Below are 15,222 nucleotides of genomic sequence, written 5' to 3'. Positions count from 1 at the left end.
CCCTTTAGGTCCCTAGGAAATTGTTTCTAAATCAACAGCATGGGCCCTAAAGAAATGAGAATGGGTTTCTGGGACCCTATAGTATCTGTCAGGCTTGACAGGAGCAGGAGGAAGAGTATCAGGGGTAACACTGGAGTCAGAGTATAGGATCATCCAAAACATCAAGCACAGGAGGTATAGCTAAGGGTCTGTGCTGGGGTTTTTTTAAGGAATGTTCGAAGGCGCTTTCTGGAATCTGAATATTCCTGGCCTTGCCACTGAAAATGTTCCCTCATGGAATGCAGAACTTCCCCAAAAGAAATATCCTCAGGAGGAGAGGCCGAGGGAATGGAGTCCTCTGCATCTGAATCCTCATAGGTCTGGAAGGGCTCTTCCTGGCTTTCAGAGTGAACAGAGTCCTCAGAATCTTCGTCTGAAGAAAGAGGGTCAGAGGGTTCAACCCTGGGCCTCTTATCAGGAGGAGGCTGGGTTCCTCTCTCAGGATGGGCCTGGGAACCTCTGATCAGGGAAATTAAATCTGCGGCCAAAGACATGATTTGAGTGTCAGGAGTGGGCTGAGGTAAGGTTTTAGCAGTAAGATGCTTGGTCTTGCTGGCTGCTTTAGCACGTGTGTAGGCCTTGATAGACATGGGAGGCCTAGCCGCTCCACGTGCAGGAGTGACCTTATCAACAGATCAATAACTGGCGGAGTGGCCTCCGGTATCGGTATCGGTATACGGGTGTGTCTTCGGGTTCAAGCGTGGAATAACCGCCTCAGAGGGGAACCGGGGCACTGTAAGTTTTGGCGGCGGTGTCGGGAAGAAGCGGGGGGTCTGGATGTCTGTCCCGCTTTTTTTTTTCTTTTTAGTCGTTGCTCGGTTGTTCTTTACCACAAGACAAAATTATTTACAAAGGTCCCAAACGGGTACTTATTTTTTGATGACTTCGGTTTGAAGAATACAGGAGCGCACCGCGCAAGAAAGACTGTAGAAGATGGTGTCGGCTGATGCTTATATACTCCAGCCGCTCTGACGTCGGAGAGAAATGCGACATCAGCTGACGTTGGACCCAGACTTTGGAATCCGGCCGACCGAGGGCTGCCTGAGGCAGGACAACCCATATGTTATCACTGCAGTTGCATTCTTGAAGGACATCTGCCTTTCCCTGTAGAGTTATGACGGATAGCTAGGGACCAAGGGGGTACTGGCTTATAGAAGTTGATGCCCTCTCATTACGGACAGATGAAATCATTCCATTTGGATATAACAATATTTTCTAGTGCTAGGTCTTCCACTCTGTTTTAAAGAAAGACATTCTGTATATAAAAAAACCCTGCAGGGTATGGATACTAGATAATTTACCCTACAAGTTTTAAGGTGTTCAAGTGAGAGAGTATGATGAACCCCTTGTTCTCGGTGAGCATATCAACCAGTTCTGGGAGAACACATGGTCCTTCCTTGGCCATTCTCCGCAGACACTGCCTAGGCCAAAGGGGGGGGTGGGCAACTAGAGCTTCCCCTCTCCTCCCTTATCTTTTTCAGTACCTTGGAGATGACGGCTGGGGTAAGGAAGACCTACAGAAACAGACCCATCTGTAAGAAGTTACGTGTCCTTCACAATCCCCTCTCTCATGCTCTTTTGTATTACTTCCTGAGCTGTCTTGTTTTGATATGATGCAAAAGGGTCTATTTCTGTCAGTGATATGAAGGAAAGTACAGTTGTGTACACTTACCATAAATGTAGTAGTTAGAGTGTATTCACTGTTGCAGTCATCACATCTGGGTTATTTGCTTGCAGTAGCCCTCAGTCGGCCTGATTATCAAAGCCTTGGGTCCTGCGTTGGTTGCTGCCTCATCTTCCATGACGTCAGGTAGTCAGGGGTATAAAGCATGCAGCAGATGCCATTACATAAGTTTTTCTAGCCCCAGAAGTCAGGTGACCCCAAATTGGGAAGCAATTATATACAAGGTTACACCTCCAACTAAAAAGCAAATACACCAAAAAGCTTTAAGCATAGTAAACAAGAATAGATGTATAGTCAATGGAAGTTAGGGGGCTGGAGAGAGAGCAAATCAGGACTGCAACAGTGAATACACACGAACATCTACATTTATGGTAAGTGTACACAAATGTACTACACTCGTGTTTCACTGTTGCAGTCATCACATTTGGGTAGATTCCCAAAGCTAAGGATGGGAGGAGGTAATTAGATTAGCATTACGACCGGCTATAAGGTCCTGCAAGACTGGAGTGGCAAATCCAGCTCTGAATTTAGAAAAAATTGGCAAGTAGTAATGCTTGATGAAAGTATGTACAGAACTCCAGGTAGCAGCTTCTAGGATGTCCCTGGTAGGGACACCTCTGAGAAAGACTGTAGAAGTAGATGCAGCCCTGGTTGAATATGGTCTCATCCCCTGTGGGGTAGGTTTTCCATGATGCTTATAGCAGAAATGAATGCAATGGCCTATCCACTTAGAAATGGTTTGCTTTGAATTGGCCGTCTCCTCTGCCCCTGCAGCAAATGCGACCAGCAGCTGTTCAGATTTCCTGAGCGGTTTAGTCCTGTCCAAGTAAACTCTAAGTTGTCTGTGCACGTCCAAGGAGTGCAGTATTCGTTCCTCTTTGTTCTATGGATTAGAAAAGGTTGGCAAATGAATGGACTGATTAAGGGCCACACTGGATACCACCATGGGCATGAAGGAGGGATTGGTCCTGAGGGACGCACTGTCCGCATGAAATATGACAAAAGGCTCCACTGCCATGAGAGCCTGAATTTCAGATACCCTTCTTGCTGAAGTGATGTCTAGAAGGAAGGCTGTTTTCCAAAAAAAGCAATTTCAACTCTGCATTTGCAGCTGGCTCAAAGGGAGGTAAAGTGAGCTTTTCCAGTACAAAGTTAAGGTCCCAGGCTGGAGTAGGGGCTCTCCTGGTTGGCCTTAAGTTTTTTGGCCCCCTCTGAGGAACTGCTTCAGCAGTGGATGAGAGAAGAGGGGTGGGTTCTGTACTGTAATGAGCTGAAATGGCTGAGGCATGAATTTTGATGGAGGAAAAGGGAAGGCCCTTGTGAAGCATCTCAGTTAAGTATTGAAGAATCTGAGATAAATTGGGCGCTGCTGTGCCCATCCAATGAGTTTAGCTGCAGGAACAGAATCTTTTCCATTTTTCAGCATAGGATTTTCTAGTACTAGGCCTCCTTGCCTCCAGAATGACATCCATCACTTGCTTACTGAGGATGGTAACGGAGGGATCACGTAATTAGCCAGGCTGCCTGGTTCAGGGTTTGAAGTTGTGGGTGCAGAATCTGGCCCTCCTGCTGGGACAGCAGTGCAGGAGTCTGAGGCAGGCGCCATGGTGCCAGCAGTGACACACTGCGCAAGAGTGGGTACCAGTGTTGGCGGGGCCATTCTGGAGCAATCAGTATTGTCCTTGGTTTGTCCTGTTTAATCTTTAGTAGCATCTTGGAGAGGAGAGGCAGAGGGGGAAAGGCATAAACTGATCGCTTTTTCCAGGTTAAGGACAGGGCATCCACTTTCCAAGCTTGTTTGTGGGGAGTCCTTGTGCAGAATTTGTCCAATTGATAGCTCTGGGGGGGAGGCAAAAAGGTCCATCTCTGGGCTCCCCCATTTGTTTCTCAACATGCTGAATATCTTTGGTTCCAGTTTCCACTCGTGTGGGTCCATGAGACTTCTGTTTAGGTCGTCAGCCAGTGTATGTAGCTTTCCCTGCAGGAATTGAGCCTGTAGGTGCACTTGGTAGCTCAAGGCAGTGTTCCACAGAGCCATGGCTAGTCTGCACAGATATGAGTGGGTTCCTCCCTGCTTGTTTATGTACCACACAACAGTGGTGTTGTCCGTTTTTACCAATAACGGTCCTGGAAGAATGTGGTCCTTGAAGGCTGTCAGAGCATTCTGTACAGCTAACATTTCTTTTTGACTGATATTGGGTTCCATTTGCCCTGAATGCACTTCCCTGCCAAGTGAGCCCCCCATGCATAGTCTGATGTCTGTTGTTAGGGTTTGGGCGGCAGGGGGTAGAGGGAATGGCAGTCCCTTGTTTTGGTGGCAGGCCTCTGCCCACCAAAGGAACTCTATCTGTAGACAAGGTATGATAGGAATCACTGATTCTAGAGCCTGAGAATGCTGACACCATAGGCTTTTTCGATACCATTGTAGTTTCCTCATATGCAGTCTTGCATATGGAATTAGAAGAATACAGGAGGCCATGAACCCCAGGGCTTGCAGTATTTTCCTTGCAGATAGCTGGGTCTTTGTGGCCAGTAGTTTGAAGTAGGCTGTCAAATTAACTTGTTTCTCTGGTGTAAAGTAGGCCATCTGGGAAGCTGTACTCAAGCTTGCTCCCAGGAATACAATTTGTTGGCAGGGTACAAGATGTGATTTCTTTACGTTTATGGTGTACCCCAGAGAAGTTAATTTCCTTACAAATGCCAGATGAGTTAATAGTATGTCCTGGCTTTCTGCCTGAATTAGACAATCGTCCAGGTATAGGTATATTTGAATATTTCTTTGCCTGTAAAATGCAGGGACTGAAGCTAGGCACGTTGTGAATACCCTGGGCGCAGTAGATAAGCCAAAGGGCAGTGCAGAGTAAGTACAGTTTTGTACCTACCATAAATGTAGATGTTCGAGTGCTAATACAGCTGCAGTCATAACAGATGGGTTCTACTGCTGCCAGGTGGGTCCTCGGTCGGCAGAATTCCAAAGTCTAGGTCCGGCGTCGGTTGTCATCGCTTCTTCCCTGACGTCAGTGTGACAGGGGTATAAAAGAACCAGCCGATGCCATTTTCTTCAGTCTTTCTTGCCCCAGATGTCAGGTGCCCCCAGAAGGAAGGCAATACATAAAATAATGTAATAATGCAATGCAATATAATAAAAAAAAAAACAGTAGTTGCAAGCAAATACACCATAAAAGAATACCCCTAGAGAGGAAGGTGGGCGGGAAACCTGGACTGCAGCTGTATTAGCACTCGAACATCTACATTTATGGTAGGTACAAAACTGTACTATGTTCATCATGCATACAGCTGCAGTCATAACAGATGGGTAGAATCCCAAAGCTAAGAAAGGGGTGGTAGGCACTAGGTGGAGCTAGGAGGAGCCAAAATGCCCCGCAAGACTGCAGTGGCAAAGCCTGCTCTAGACGGAGTATAATGGTAGGTTGTAGTGCTTAGAGAAGGTATGCACAGAACTCAAGTGGCTGCTTCTAAAATATCCTTGGTAGGAACTCCTCTGAAGTAGGCTGCAGAGGTGGCTGTGGCCCTGGTGGAATGAGTTCTAATGCCTGTAGGTACAGTTTTGCCATGAAAGGAATAGCAAAAGCATATGCAGTGGGCTATCCATTTTGAGATTGTCTGTTTTGATATTGACTTTCCTTGAGCTCCTACCACATAGGCCACAAAAAGCTGTTCTGATTTTCTGAAAGGCTTTGTTCTTTCCAAATAATAACGCAGTTGTCTGTGGATGTCCAAAGAATGCAGTAATCTCTCCCCTTTGTTTTGAGGATTAGGATAAAAAGTAGGTAAATGTATGGCCTGATTTAAAGCTACCCTGGATACCACTTTAGGCATAAAGGACGGGTTGGTACGTAATGAAACTCTGTCCTGATGGAAGATGATGAAAGGCTGGATAGCCATAAGAGCCTGTAGTTCTGAAACTCTACGAGCTGAAGTGATAGCCAGAAGGAAAGCTGTTTTCCAGGACAAATACTGTAAATCTGATGAGGCAGCTGGTTCAAAAGGGGGCAAAGTCAGTTTTTCCAGAATGAAATTAAGATCCCAAGCAGGTATTATTTGTTTTCTTGGAGGTCTTGAATTCTTAGCCCCTCTGAGGAACTGTCTTAATAGAGGGTGAGAAAATAAAGGTGGAGCAATGTTGTATTCTGCAGAAATGGCTGAGGCATGGATTTTGATGGAGGAGAACGACAGTCCACTGCTTAGCAGTTCTGCCAAATATTGTAGTATTTGAGGTAAATTCAGTTTTCCAGGGCACTGGCCCTTTTTCTCATTCCAAACACAAAAACGTTTCCATTTTGCAGAGTAAGCTTTTCTAGTTGATGGCCTTTTGACCTCCAAAATGACATCCTGCACCTCCTTGGAGAGCAGGGCCTGCTGTGATGCTAAGGAATCTTCCATGCGGCTAGATTGAGTGTCTTCAGCTGACTGTGAAGAGTTTTGAAGCTGTGTTGAGTCAGAAGAGGCATTAGAGGCAGGGTCCATGGTGGGGAAATGCATCAGGCTCCTTAGTAGTGGGTACCAGTGTTGCCTTGGCCAGTAAGGAGCAATGAGGATCATCTTTGGTCTGTCTGCTCTGGTCTTCAATAGGACCTTGGGCAGCAGAGGAAGAGGTGGAAAGGCATAAACTGTCATTGATGTCCAACTGAAAGAGAGCGTCCACTCTCCAGGCCTTTGGATGGAAGATCCTTGAGCAGAATTTTGTCAATTGATGATTTTTGTGGGAGGCAAAGAGATCCATGTCTGGCCTTCCCCATTATTGGATTATTTCTGTAAAAACTTTTGGATGCAACTTCCATTCGTGTGGATCTGTCATATTCCTGCTTAGGTTGTCTGCCAGCGTGTTTTCCTTGCCTGGCAAGTACTATGCTTGTAGCTCCATTTGCAAGTCCATGGCCATGTTCCAAAGTGACATGGCCAGTCTGCATAGGGGATAAGAATGTGTTCCTCCCTGCTTGTTTATGTACCACATAACTGTGGTGTTGTCTGTTCTTATCAATAGCTGACCTGGTTGTAGAAGGTCCTTGAAGGCTGTAATAGCATTTATCACTGCTAGCATTTCTTTTTGATTGATGTGAAGGTGCTTTTCTTTTTCGGTCCATTTGCCCTGAATGCACCGGTCTGTCATGTGCGCCCCCCAGGCGTAGTCCGAGGCGTCTGTTGTGATGACTTGATTTGCTTGAGGCTTGCTGAATGGAAGACCTGTGTTTGTTTGGCATGCTTGAGCCCACCACAAAAATTCCTTTTGCAGACATGGAATTAGTGGTATCATTGTTTTCAAACTGTGGCTGTGTTGAGACCATATGTTTTTTAGGTACCATTGTAGTTTTCTCATATGCAGCTTTGCACATGGGATTAGTAAGATGCAAGACGCCATGAATCCCAGAGCCTGCAGGATTTTCCTTGCAGTCAGCCTGGTGCAATTTGCCAGTGTTCTGAAATATTGAATTAGTTGCCCCTGCTTCTCTGGCGTGAGGTAGGCCATCTGGGTGTTTGTGTCCAAATTGGCACTCAGGAAAATTATCTTCCGAAAGGGTATTAGTCTTGATTTCTCTTTGTTGACTGTGTATCCTAGAGAGTTTAATACCATTATTACGTAAGCCAGATGTTTCAGAAGAATGTGCTTGCTGTCCGCTTGGATCAGGCAGTCGTCCAAATAAGGGTATATTTGTATCCCTTGAAGTCTGCAGTAGGCAATTACTGATGCCAGGCATTTCGTGAATACTCTGGGCACAGTAGATAAACCAAAGGGCAATGCAGAGAATTGATAATGTATTGAACCTGCAAGAAATCTGAGGTATCTTCTGCAATTTTGTCTGATTGGGACATGCAGGTATGCCTCCTTGAGGTCCACTGTTACCAGCCAAGACTCCTTGCCCAGCATGGGAAGAAGTTGCTGTAGAGTGAGCATATTGAATTTTGGTAAGAGTAGGAATGTGTTTAGGATGGAAAGATCCAAAATAGGTCTCCAATCCTTGCCCTTCCTTGGCACCAGAAATAGCCTGGAATAAAAACCTTGACCTTGTTCGTGTGTAGGTACCTCTTGAATAGCTTTCATGTTTATAAGATCTGAAATTTGCTTTTGTGCCTCTGCCCTTTGATTGTGTGGCAGGTTTGGAATGCCTTTCATTTTTGGAAGGGTATGAAAATGGAATTTGTAGCCTCTGTTTATAATGTTCAGGATCCATTTGTCCTTTGTGACAATATGCCAATTTTGTGAGAATAGTGCCAGCTTTCCTCCTAAGGGTGCTGCCATTTGAGACCTGGTTGGCATGCAAAGGGGAAAGTCATTGGTTTTGCTTTCTGAAAGATTGCGAGTTGTCCTCACCACCTCTTTGTGTAGGAGCTTGCCACTGTCTGCCTCTGTACGAGCCTTGTGTTTGTCCTCTGCCCCTCGGGCGCCTGTATCTGCCTATTTGGGGTCTGTCTGTGGCAGGAAAGGACCAGTTTTTGGAAGGCCAATTTCTACTAAAACGTGGGGGTTGAACCTGCAGAAATTCTTTCACAGTTTGCATTGACTTAGCCTTTTCCTCCATTTTCCGTAATACTTCCTCAGCATTTGCCCCCAAATAGTACATCCTTTTGAAGAGGGGCGTCTAGTAATTTAGCTTTGACATGATCAGGCAAGGCTTGTTCCTTGAGCCAAGCATGCCTACGTATGACTGAGCCTGTAACAGCAGCTCTACATGAGGCCTCTAGAGCATCAAAACCACATTGTAAGGTATGTTTACCCACTTGTTCTGCACTATGCATCAAATCCTGCAACTCCTTCATGTCTGGTTGTTCAGGTTGTGACATTTTACTTTTCAACTGAGATAACAGAAACTGTTGGTATTTTAGCATATGAAACTGACAGTTTAAGGCCCTCATGGATGAGGTAGCAGAGGTACATACCTTTTTTCCCCACCTTTCTAAGGATCTGGAATCTCTCTCGGAAGGCAATGGGTTTTTGGCAATGGAGGCCTTAACTCCCTTGGGCCGCTGTGAGATGGTTTCTAGGTCAGCAGCATGGCTTTTGTATAGAAATTGGTGCGAGTCAGGAACCCTGTAGTACCTGTCAGGCTTAACTGGAGCTGGAGGAAGAGTCCGGGTTAAGGCAGGCCTCCAAGTAAACATCATCTAGGATGTCCAGGACAGGAGGTATAGCCAGAGGCCTGTGCTGGGGTAACAAAAGAAATTCCCTGAGCCTTTTCTTGGAATCTGAATAATCCTGGCCTTCCCAGTGGAAGTGTTCCCTTAAGGTATGCAGAGTTTCACCAAATGAGTAATCCTCAGGGGGGGATACAGAAGGAATAGATTCCTCTGCATCAGAGTCTTCAAAAGGAGAGTAAGACTGTTCCTGATAAGAGTGCTCTGAAATAATGGAGCCCTGATCAGAGGAGGGGGAATATTCCTCCACTCTGGGTCTTTTGTCCGGAGGTGGCTGAGAACCTCTGATTAGAGTAATTAAATCCTCAGCCATTTTAAGCATCTGTTTCTTAGGCATGGGGCCTGGAGATGTGCCCTGTGTAGCTGGTCTCTTAGGGTGCATGGTAGCTTTAGACTTGGTGAAAGCCTTGATGGAGAAAGAAGAGGAAGGTCTGAAGACACCTTGAGTGGAGGTGGACCTGTCCACATTCTGTGTTTCAATGCCAAGCGTGGCTTCGGTATCTGTAGTCAGGGTGTGGGCCGAGGAGCCTGTGACCTCGGGTACAGGAGACACCGCCAAAGATGTGTCGTCGGTAATCAGGGGCTGCGTAGGCGCCTCGCTGAGAACCGGACCATGTGTAGTCGGCTTTGGCGTGGTGTCGGTAGAGGCCGCGGACCTCGAGTGTCGGTCCTTGTCTTTGTGTTTTTTAGACAAAACCGGAGTCAGAGTATCCGACGACATAGTATAGTTAAATGCATTCCCAAAATAATGCTGGGCAAACTCCACCAGATGCTTAATAGTGCGTTTGTTGAATGTAGCACAAAAGCGACAGACCGAGACGTTGTGGTCTGGGCCTAAACAAGGTATACAGAGGGAATGGAAATCCTTATGCGGTATTTGCTTCCCACAAGAAATACAATTATTAACTTTGTCTGACATCAGTCTGAGGCAAGGAAATGTTTCCCCAACGGGGTACTTAGCTTTTAAGAAGACTTCGGTTCCAAATTTTTTGTAATCTCAGGAGCTGGCCGGCTGGCACTTGCGAACTGCTTCTGCTTCGGGCACCGCGCGGCAAAAAAGACTGAAGAAAATGGCGTTGGCTGGTTCTTTTATAACCTTGTCGCACTGACGTCAGGGAAGAAGCGACGACAACCGACGCCGAACCTAGACTTTGGAATTCGGCCGACTGAGGACCCGCCTGACGGCAGGAGAACCCATCTGTTATGACTGCAGCTGTATGCACAATGAACATCTGATAGTGCACGTAGTCTGCTTTAAAGCGTAGGTATCTTCTGCAAGATTCCCTTATTGGGACGTGCAGGAAGGCTTCCTTTAAATCCAGTGTTGCCAACCAGGCACCTTTGCCTAGAATAGGAAGCAGCTGATGAAGAGTTAGCATCTTGAAATTTTGGGATCACCAAAAATGTGTTCAGGATAGACAGGTCCAGGATAGCATGCCAGAACTGTCTTTTCTGGGTACCAGAAAAAGTCTTGAGTAGAAACCTTGTCCCCATTCTTCTTCTGGGACAGGCTATATAGCCGTGATGCTTGAGAGAGAGAACTTGCTTTTGAGCCTCTGCCCACTGATTTGGGGGTAGATCTGGCCAACCGTTCGGGGTTGGTGAGGAGTGGAAGTGGAATCTGTATCCTTGGAAAACTATATTTAAAACCCATTTGTCCTAGGTAATGAATTTCCCATTTTTTGCCTGCAGGGCAATCTTTCTCCCTAAAGGAAAGAGTCAGTTGTGCAGGGCTTGGAAGGTTTAAAGTTAAGTCATTGAGACAGTTTATTATAGGGGGGGAGTCTTACTACTTCCTGCTTTGGAAGTGGGAGCCCCCCACTGCTTAGTCCTGTGAGTACCTTGGGACTGAAGCCTGGGTGTTCTGCTGGTTTTCTGGGTTGGGACTGAGAAGGCATGGAAGAGGCAGGAAAGGACCAATTCTTAGAGGGCCAATGCCTACTAACTCTGGAAAGCTGTACTTGAAGGAAATGTTTAACAGTTTGCATAGATTTAGCTTTTTCCTCCATCTTTTTATGTATTACTACAACTGCTTGGTTGCCAAACAGGCGGTCTTAGTTTAAGGGAGCATCCAGCAATTTAGCTTTAACATGATCTGGCAAAGATCGCTCCTTAAGCCAAGCATGCCTTCTAAGTACAAACCCAGTGACAGCAGCCCTGCAAGATACCTCTAATGAATCAAAACCACATTGCAAAGTATGTTTTCCAACTTGTTCAGCAGAATGCAATAAATCCTGTAAATCTTTATTTTTAGCACAGTCCGGAATCAACATAATTTTCTGTTTAAGCAAACTAGTAATATGCTGCTGATACTTTAACATATGAAACTGGCAGTTTAAGGCCCTAATGGCCAAGGTTGCAGAAGTGTGCACCTTCTTACCCCAGCTATCCAGCACCCTGGAATCTCTATCAGAGGTGCTAGGATTTTTGACAGTAGTAGCCTTAATGCCTTTGCGTCCTTGTGAAATGGCCTCGGGATCCGCAGTAGGATTTTTAGAGAGGAACTTGTGAGTGTCAGGAACCCTGTAATATCTATCTGGCCTTCTGGGAGCAGGAAGTAAGGAGTCAGGGCCCCTGCTAGATTCCAAAAAGACATCAACAACAATGTCTAGTACAGGGGGGATAGCTAAAGGCCTGTGTTGGGGCAGGAGTAAGAAATCCCTACGCCTCTTTTTAGAATCACAGTAATCCTAGCTTTCCCAGCAAAAATGCTCCCTAAGGGTATGCAAGGTTTCACCAAATGAGAAATCCTCTGGAGGGGAAGCAGAGGGAATAGAGTCCTCTGTATCAGAATCCTCATAGGTAGACCAGGGTAAATCCTGGTCATCAGAGGAAACAGAAATATCAGAATCCTGATCAGAAGAATCATAAGCAAATTCAGTCTTAGGTCTCTTAGAGGGGAGGGGGAAGGTTGCCTTCCCTGATGAAAGTAATAAGGTCTTCAGCCATTCTTATTTGTTTTTTTACGCATAAAGGTCTGCCCATGCGGTCTGTTCGTCGGTTTTCTAAGCAAGTATCGAGTTTTAGGCCTAGAAGAAGAAGATAGCGTTGGTGTAATATGCAAGTCAGTAGGGCTAAATACACCCTCAGAAGCCGGTGCCTGCACAGCGGCTCCAGACCCATCCAAGGCAGAGACATCTGCAGGCTCCACAGTTGAAGCATCTCGCGGCATACAGGACTCCAAATGGGTCTCGGCACAGGCCTGTGAATCTGAAGTAGTGGGTATCAGGGGCTGCGAAAGAGCCTCAATGAGTACTGGCGAACAGCTTAGGAGAAGCGTTGGCAGCTTTGGACTTAGGTGGCCTGTCTCTGTCTTGATCTTTGCGTTTTTTCGGAATGTCGGTAGTCGGGTGGCTTACCGAAGCCATATCTGGGTAATTGAACCCAGTACCAAAATATTTCGAAGCGTAACTATACTAACAAATAGTTCGGTCAAGGCGCTTTTGCAGCTCCTGATACCCGCTACTTCAGATTCGCAGGCCTCTACTGAGACCTAGGTCCAACGACACCCAAAAAACCTGCACCCCCCAGTCACAAACCAGACAACACAAAACACAAAATGAGTGTGCCACACAATCACAGCCCTTAAGGTGAAATAACATACCCAACACACTAGTAATAGGCGACTCTATATTCAGGCACAGTGACGTCCCACACTCTAGGCTGGAAAAGAAGGTGGTTACTGTTAGGTGCCTGTCGGGAGCCAGAATCTGTCAACACAAGCACTTAGGTCACTCCAGAGCAAGTACAAATATGACTCTGTCATTGTTCATGTTGGTGTGAATGACCTGAGACGTAGAGACATGGAAGAGCTCTCTGATCATGTAGCCCAGGCGGGTATGACCCTGACCCTGAGTAGCATCCTGCCTTCACCAGGAACGATACCGCAGTATAAAGAAAAAAAATATCAATTTCAACAATTGGCTAAGCTTCTGGTGTCATTCAAAGGGGATCCAGTGTCTGTCAGCCTGGGACAACATGCTCTACAAGCCTCGTTGCTTCACAAGAGATGGCTTGCACCTGTCACCCCTAGGCTTTTGAATACTGGCCAAGGCTCTTGCTGCCCCCAGAGTGCCTTTTTTAGGCAAGGCTCAAAAGTCAAACCCATCTCTGTAAACAGCGCAAATGAGGGTTATGCTACTCAACACCAGGAGTTTAAATCTGAAAATGCACGCGCTCAGTATGGAGAACGTACAATTTTGTACCTACCATAAATGGAGATGTTCGAGTGTATATACTGCTGCAGTCATCACACTTGGGGTTTTCCTGCCGTCAGGCGGTCCCGCAGTCGGACGAATCCCAAAGTCTTGGTTCGGCGTCGGTTTTCGTCGCTTCTTCCCTGACGTCAGTGCGACAGGGGTATAAGAGAGGCAGCAGACACCATTTTCTTCAGTTTTTTCTTGCCCCAGATGCCAGGTGCCCCCAACTAGGAAGGCAATCCAAATAACTATGCAAAATTACCTTAGTAGATAAACAATAGTACTAGCTGTTAGCAAATACACCATATAGACATGCATCCAATTGATTGATGTACATGGAGTTATAACTAAAGCACAGTTTTGTACCTACCATAAATGTAGATGTCCGATAGATATGCAACTGCAGTCCTGACATATGGGTTGTCCTGCCTCAGGCAGCCCTTCGATCGGCCGGATTCCAAAGTCTGGGTCCGGCGTCGGCTGATGTCGCCTCTTCCCCGACGTCGGAGTGGCTGGGGTATAAAAGCATCAGCCGACGCCATCTTCTTCAGTGTTTCTTGCCCCAGATGCCAGGTGCCCTCCAAGAAAGGCTAAATTTAGAGAATGGATAAAATTCCAGACATGCACAACAGTAATAAACAGATACACCATAAATACTATCCCCAGCTAATTTGAAAAAGGGGGAGTGGACCCAAAAATGAGAATTACAGAGGGGTAGGAGGGAGGGAGGGAAAACCTGACTGCAGTTGCATATCTATCAGACATCTACATTTATGGTAGGTACAAAACTGTACTAGGTCCTTCAAGAATGCAACTGCAGTCCTGACATATGGGTTGAATACCATAGCCAAGCTGGGGATGGTAGGATCTAAGATGAGGATGGTGTAGCTAAAATGCCCTGCAGGACTGCAGAAGCAAAGCCTGCTCGGGATCTGGAATATAAAGGCAGGTTGTAATGTTTGGAAAATGTATGCACAGAGCTCCATGTAGCAGCTTCTAGAATGTCCTTTGTAGCCACTCCTCTTAGAAAGGCTGTGGAGGTGGCTGTAGCTCTGGTGGAGTGTGGCCTGATATTGGCTGGCACACCTTTTCCATGGAAAGAGTAGCAGAATCTGATGCAGTTTTCAATCCATTTTGAAATTGTTTGTTTGGAAATTGCCTTTCCTTGTACTCCAGCAGCGTAAGCTACAAATAGTTGGTCAGACTTTCTGTTGGCCTTTGTTCTGTCCAAGTAATAGCGCAATTGTCTGTGTATGTCCAAAGTGTGCAGAAGCTTTTCTCCTTTATTTAGAGGATTGGGAAAGAAAGTAGGCAGGTGAATTGCTTGATTTAGAGAAACCCTGGATATCACTTTTGGCATGAATGAAGGATTGGTTCTTAAAGAGACTCTATCCTGATGGAAAATGAGAAATGGAGATACTGCCATGAGGGCCTGTATCTCAGAGACCCTTCTTGCTGAAGTAATTGCCAACAGGAAAACTGTTTTCCAGGAGAGACATTGCAATTCTGAAGATGCTGCTGGCTCAAAATGAGGAAGAGTTAATTTTTCCAAGACGAAGTTGAGGTCCCATGCAGGCACTGGTGGTTTTCTTGGAGGTTTGATATTCTTTATCCCTCTTAGAAACTCTCTTAGCAAAGGATGTGAAAAAGTACAGTTTTGTACCTACCATAAATGTAGATGTTCGAAGATCCACATTGCTGCAGTCCTAACACTTGGGTAGTCCGCTGTCCCAGTCGGCCCGAATACCAAAGTATAAGGCTGACGTCAGTCAATGCGCATTAATCTGACGTCAGGACGTCAGGGTACAAATGCGCATGACCGACGTCATATCCTCAGTCTTTTCTTGCCCCAGATGTCAGAAGACCCTAAAAAGATAAGGCCAAAACCAAAAAACACCAAACACTCCTGTACCAAATATATGTACAATATATACAAATTTACAAAAGTACAAACCCACCCACACAACCACCCCTAAACACAGAGGGGAAGGAGGGAGGGTAAATTGGACTGCAGCAATGTGGATCTTCGAACATCTACATTTATGGTAGGTACAAAACTGTACTATGTTCTTCATCTCACATTGCTGCAGTCCTAACACTTGGGTAGAATCCCAAAGCAGAGGTAAGGGAGGCTGGCAAATCATAAAG

At 46.0% G+C, this 15,222-nt stretch overlaps 1 protein-coding gene across 1 annotated transcript in view; it reads right to left on the bottom strand.

Moving 5' to 3' along the window:
* The window catches only part of DHX15 (DEAH-box helicase 15), a 1,215,680-nt gene that overhangs the window by 489,728 nt on the left and 710,730 nt on the right, over positions 1–15,222 (bottom strand). Inside the window, exon 10 of the mRNA XM_044062183.1 lies at positions 12,342–12,368. Coding sequence (XP_043918118.1) covers positions 12,342–12,368 — 27 coding nt within the window. The remainder of the gene's footprint in view (positions 1–12,341; positions 12,369–15,222) is intronic.

Source organism: Protopterus annectens, chromosome 2.part1, assembly GCF_019279795.1.
Source record: "Protopterus annectens isolate FY-2018-M chromosome 2.part1, PAN1.0, whole genome shotgun sequence".
NCBI classification, from domain to species: Eukaryota; Metazoa; Chordata; order Ceratodontiformes; family Protopteridae; genus Protopterus; species Protopterus annectens.
The sequence above is the reverse complement of the archived record's forward strand: the minus strand, read 5'-3'. Positions and strand labels throughout refer to the sequence as shown.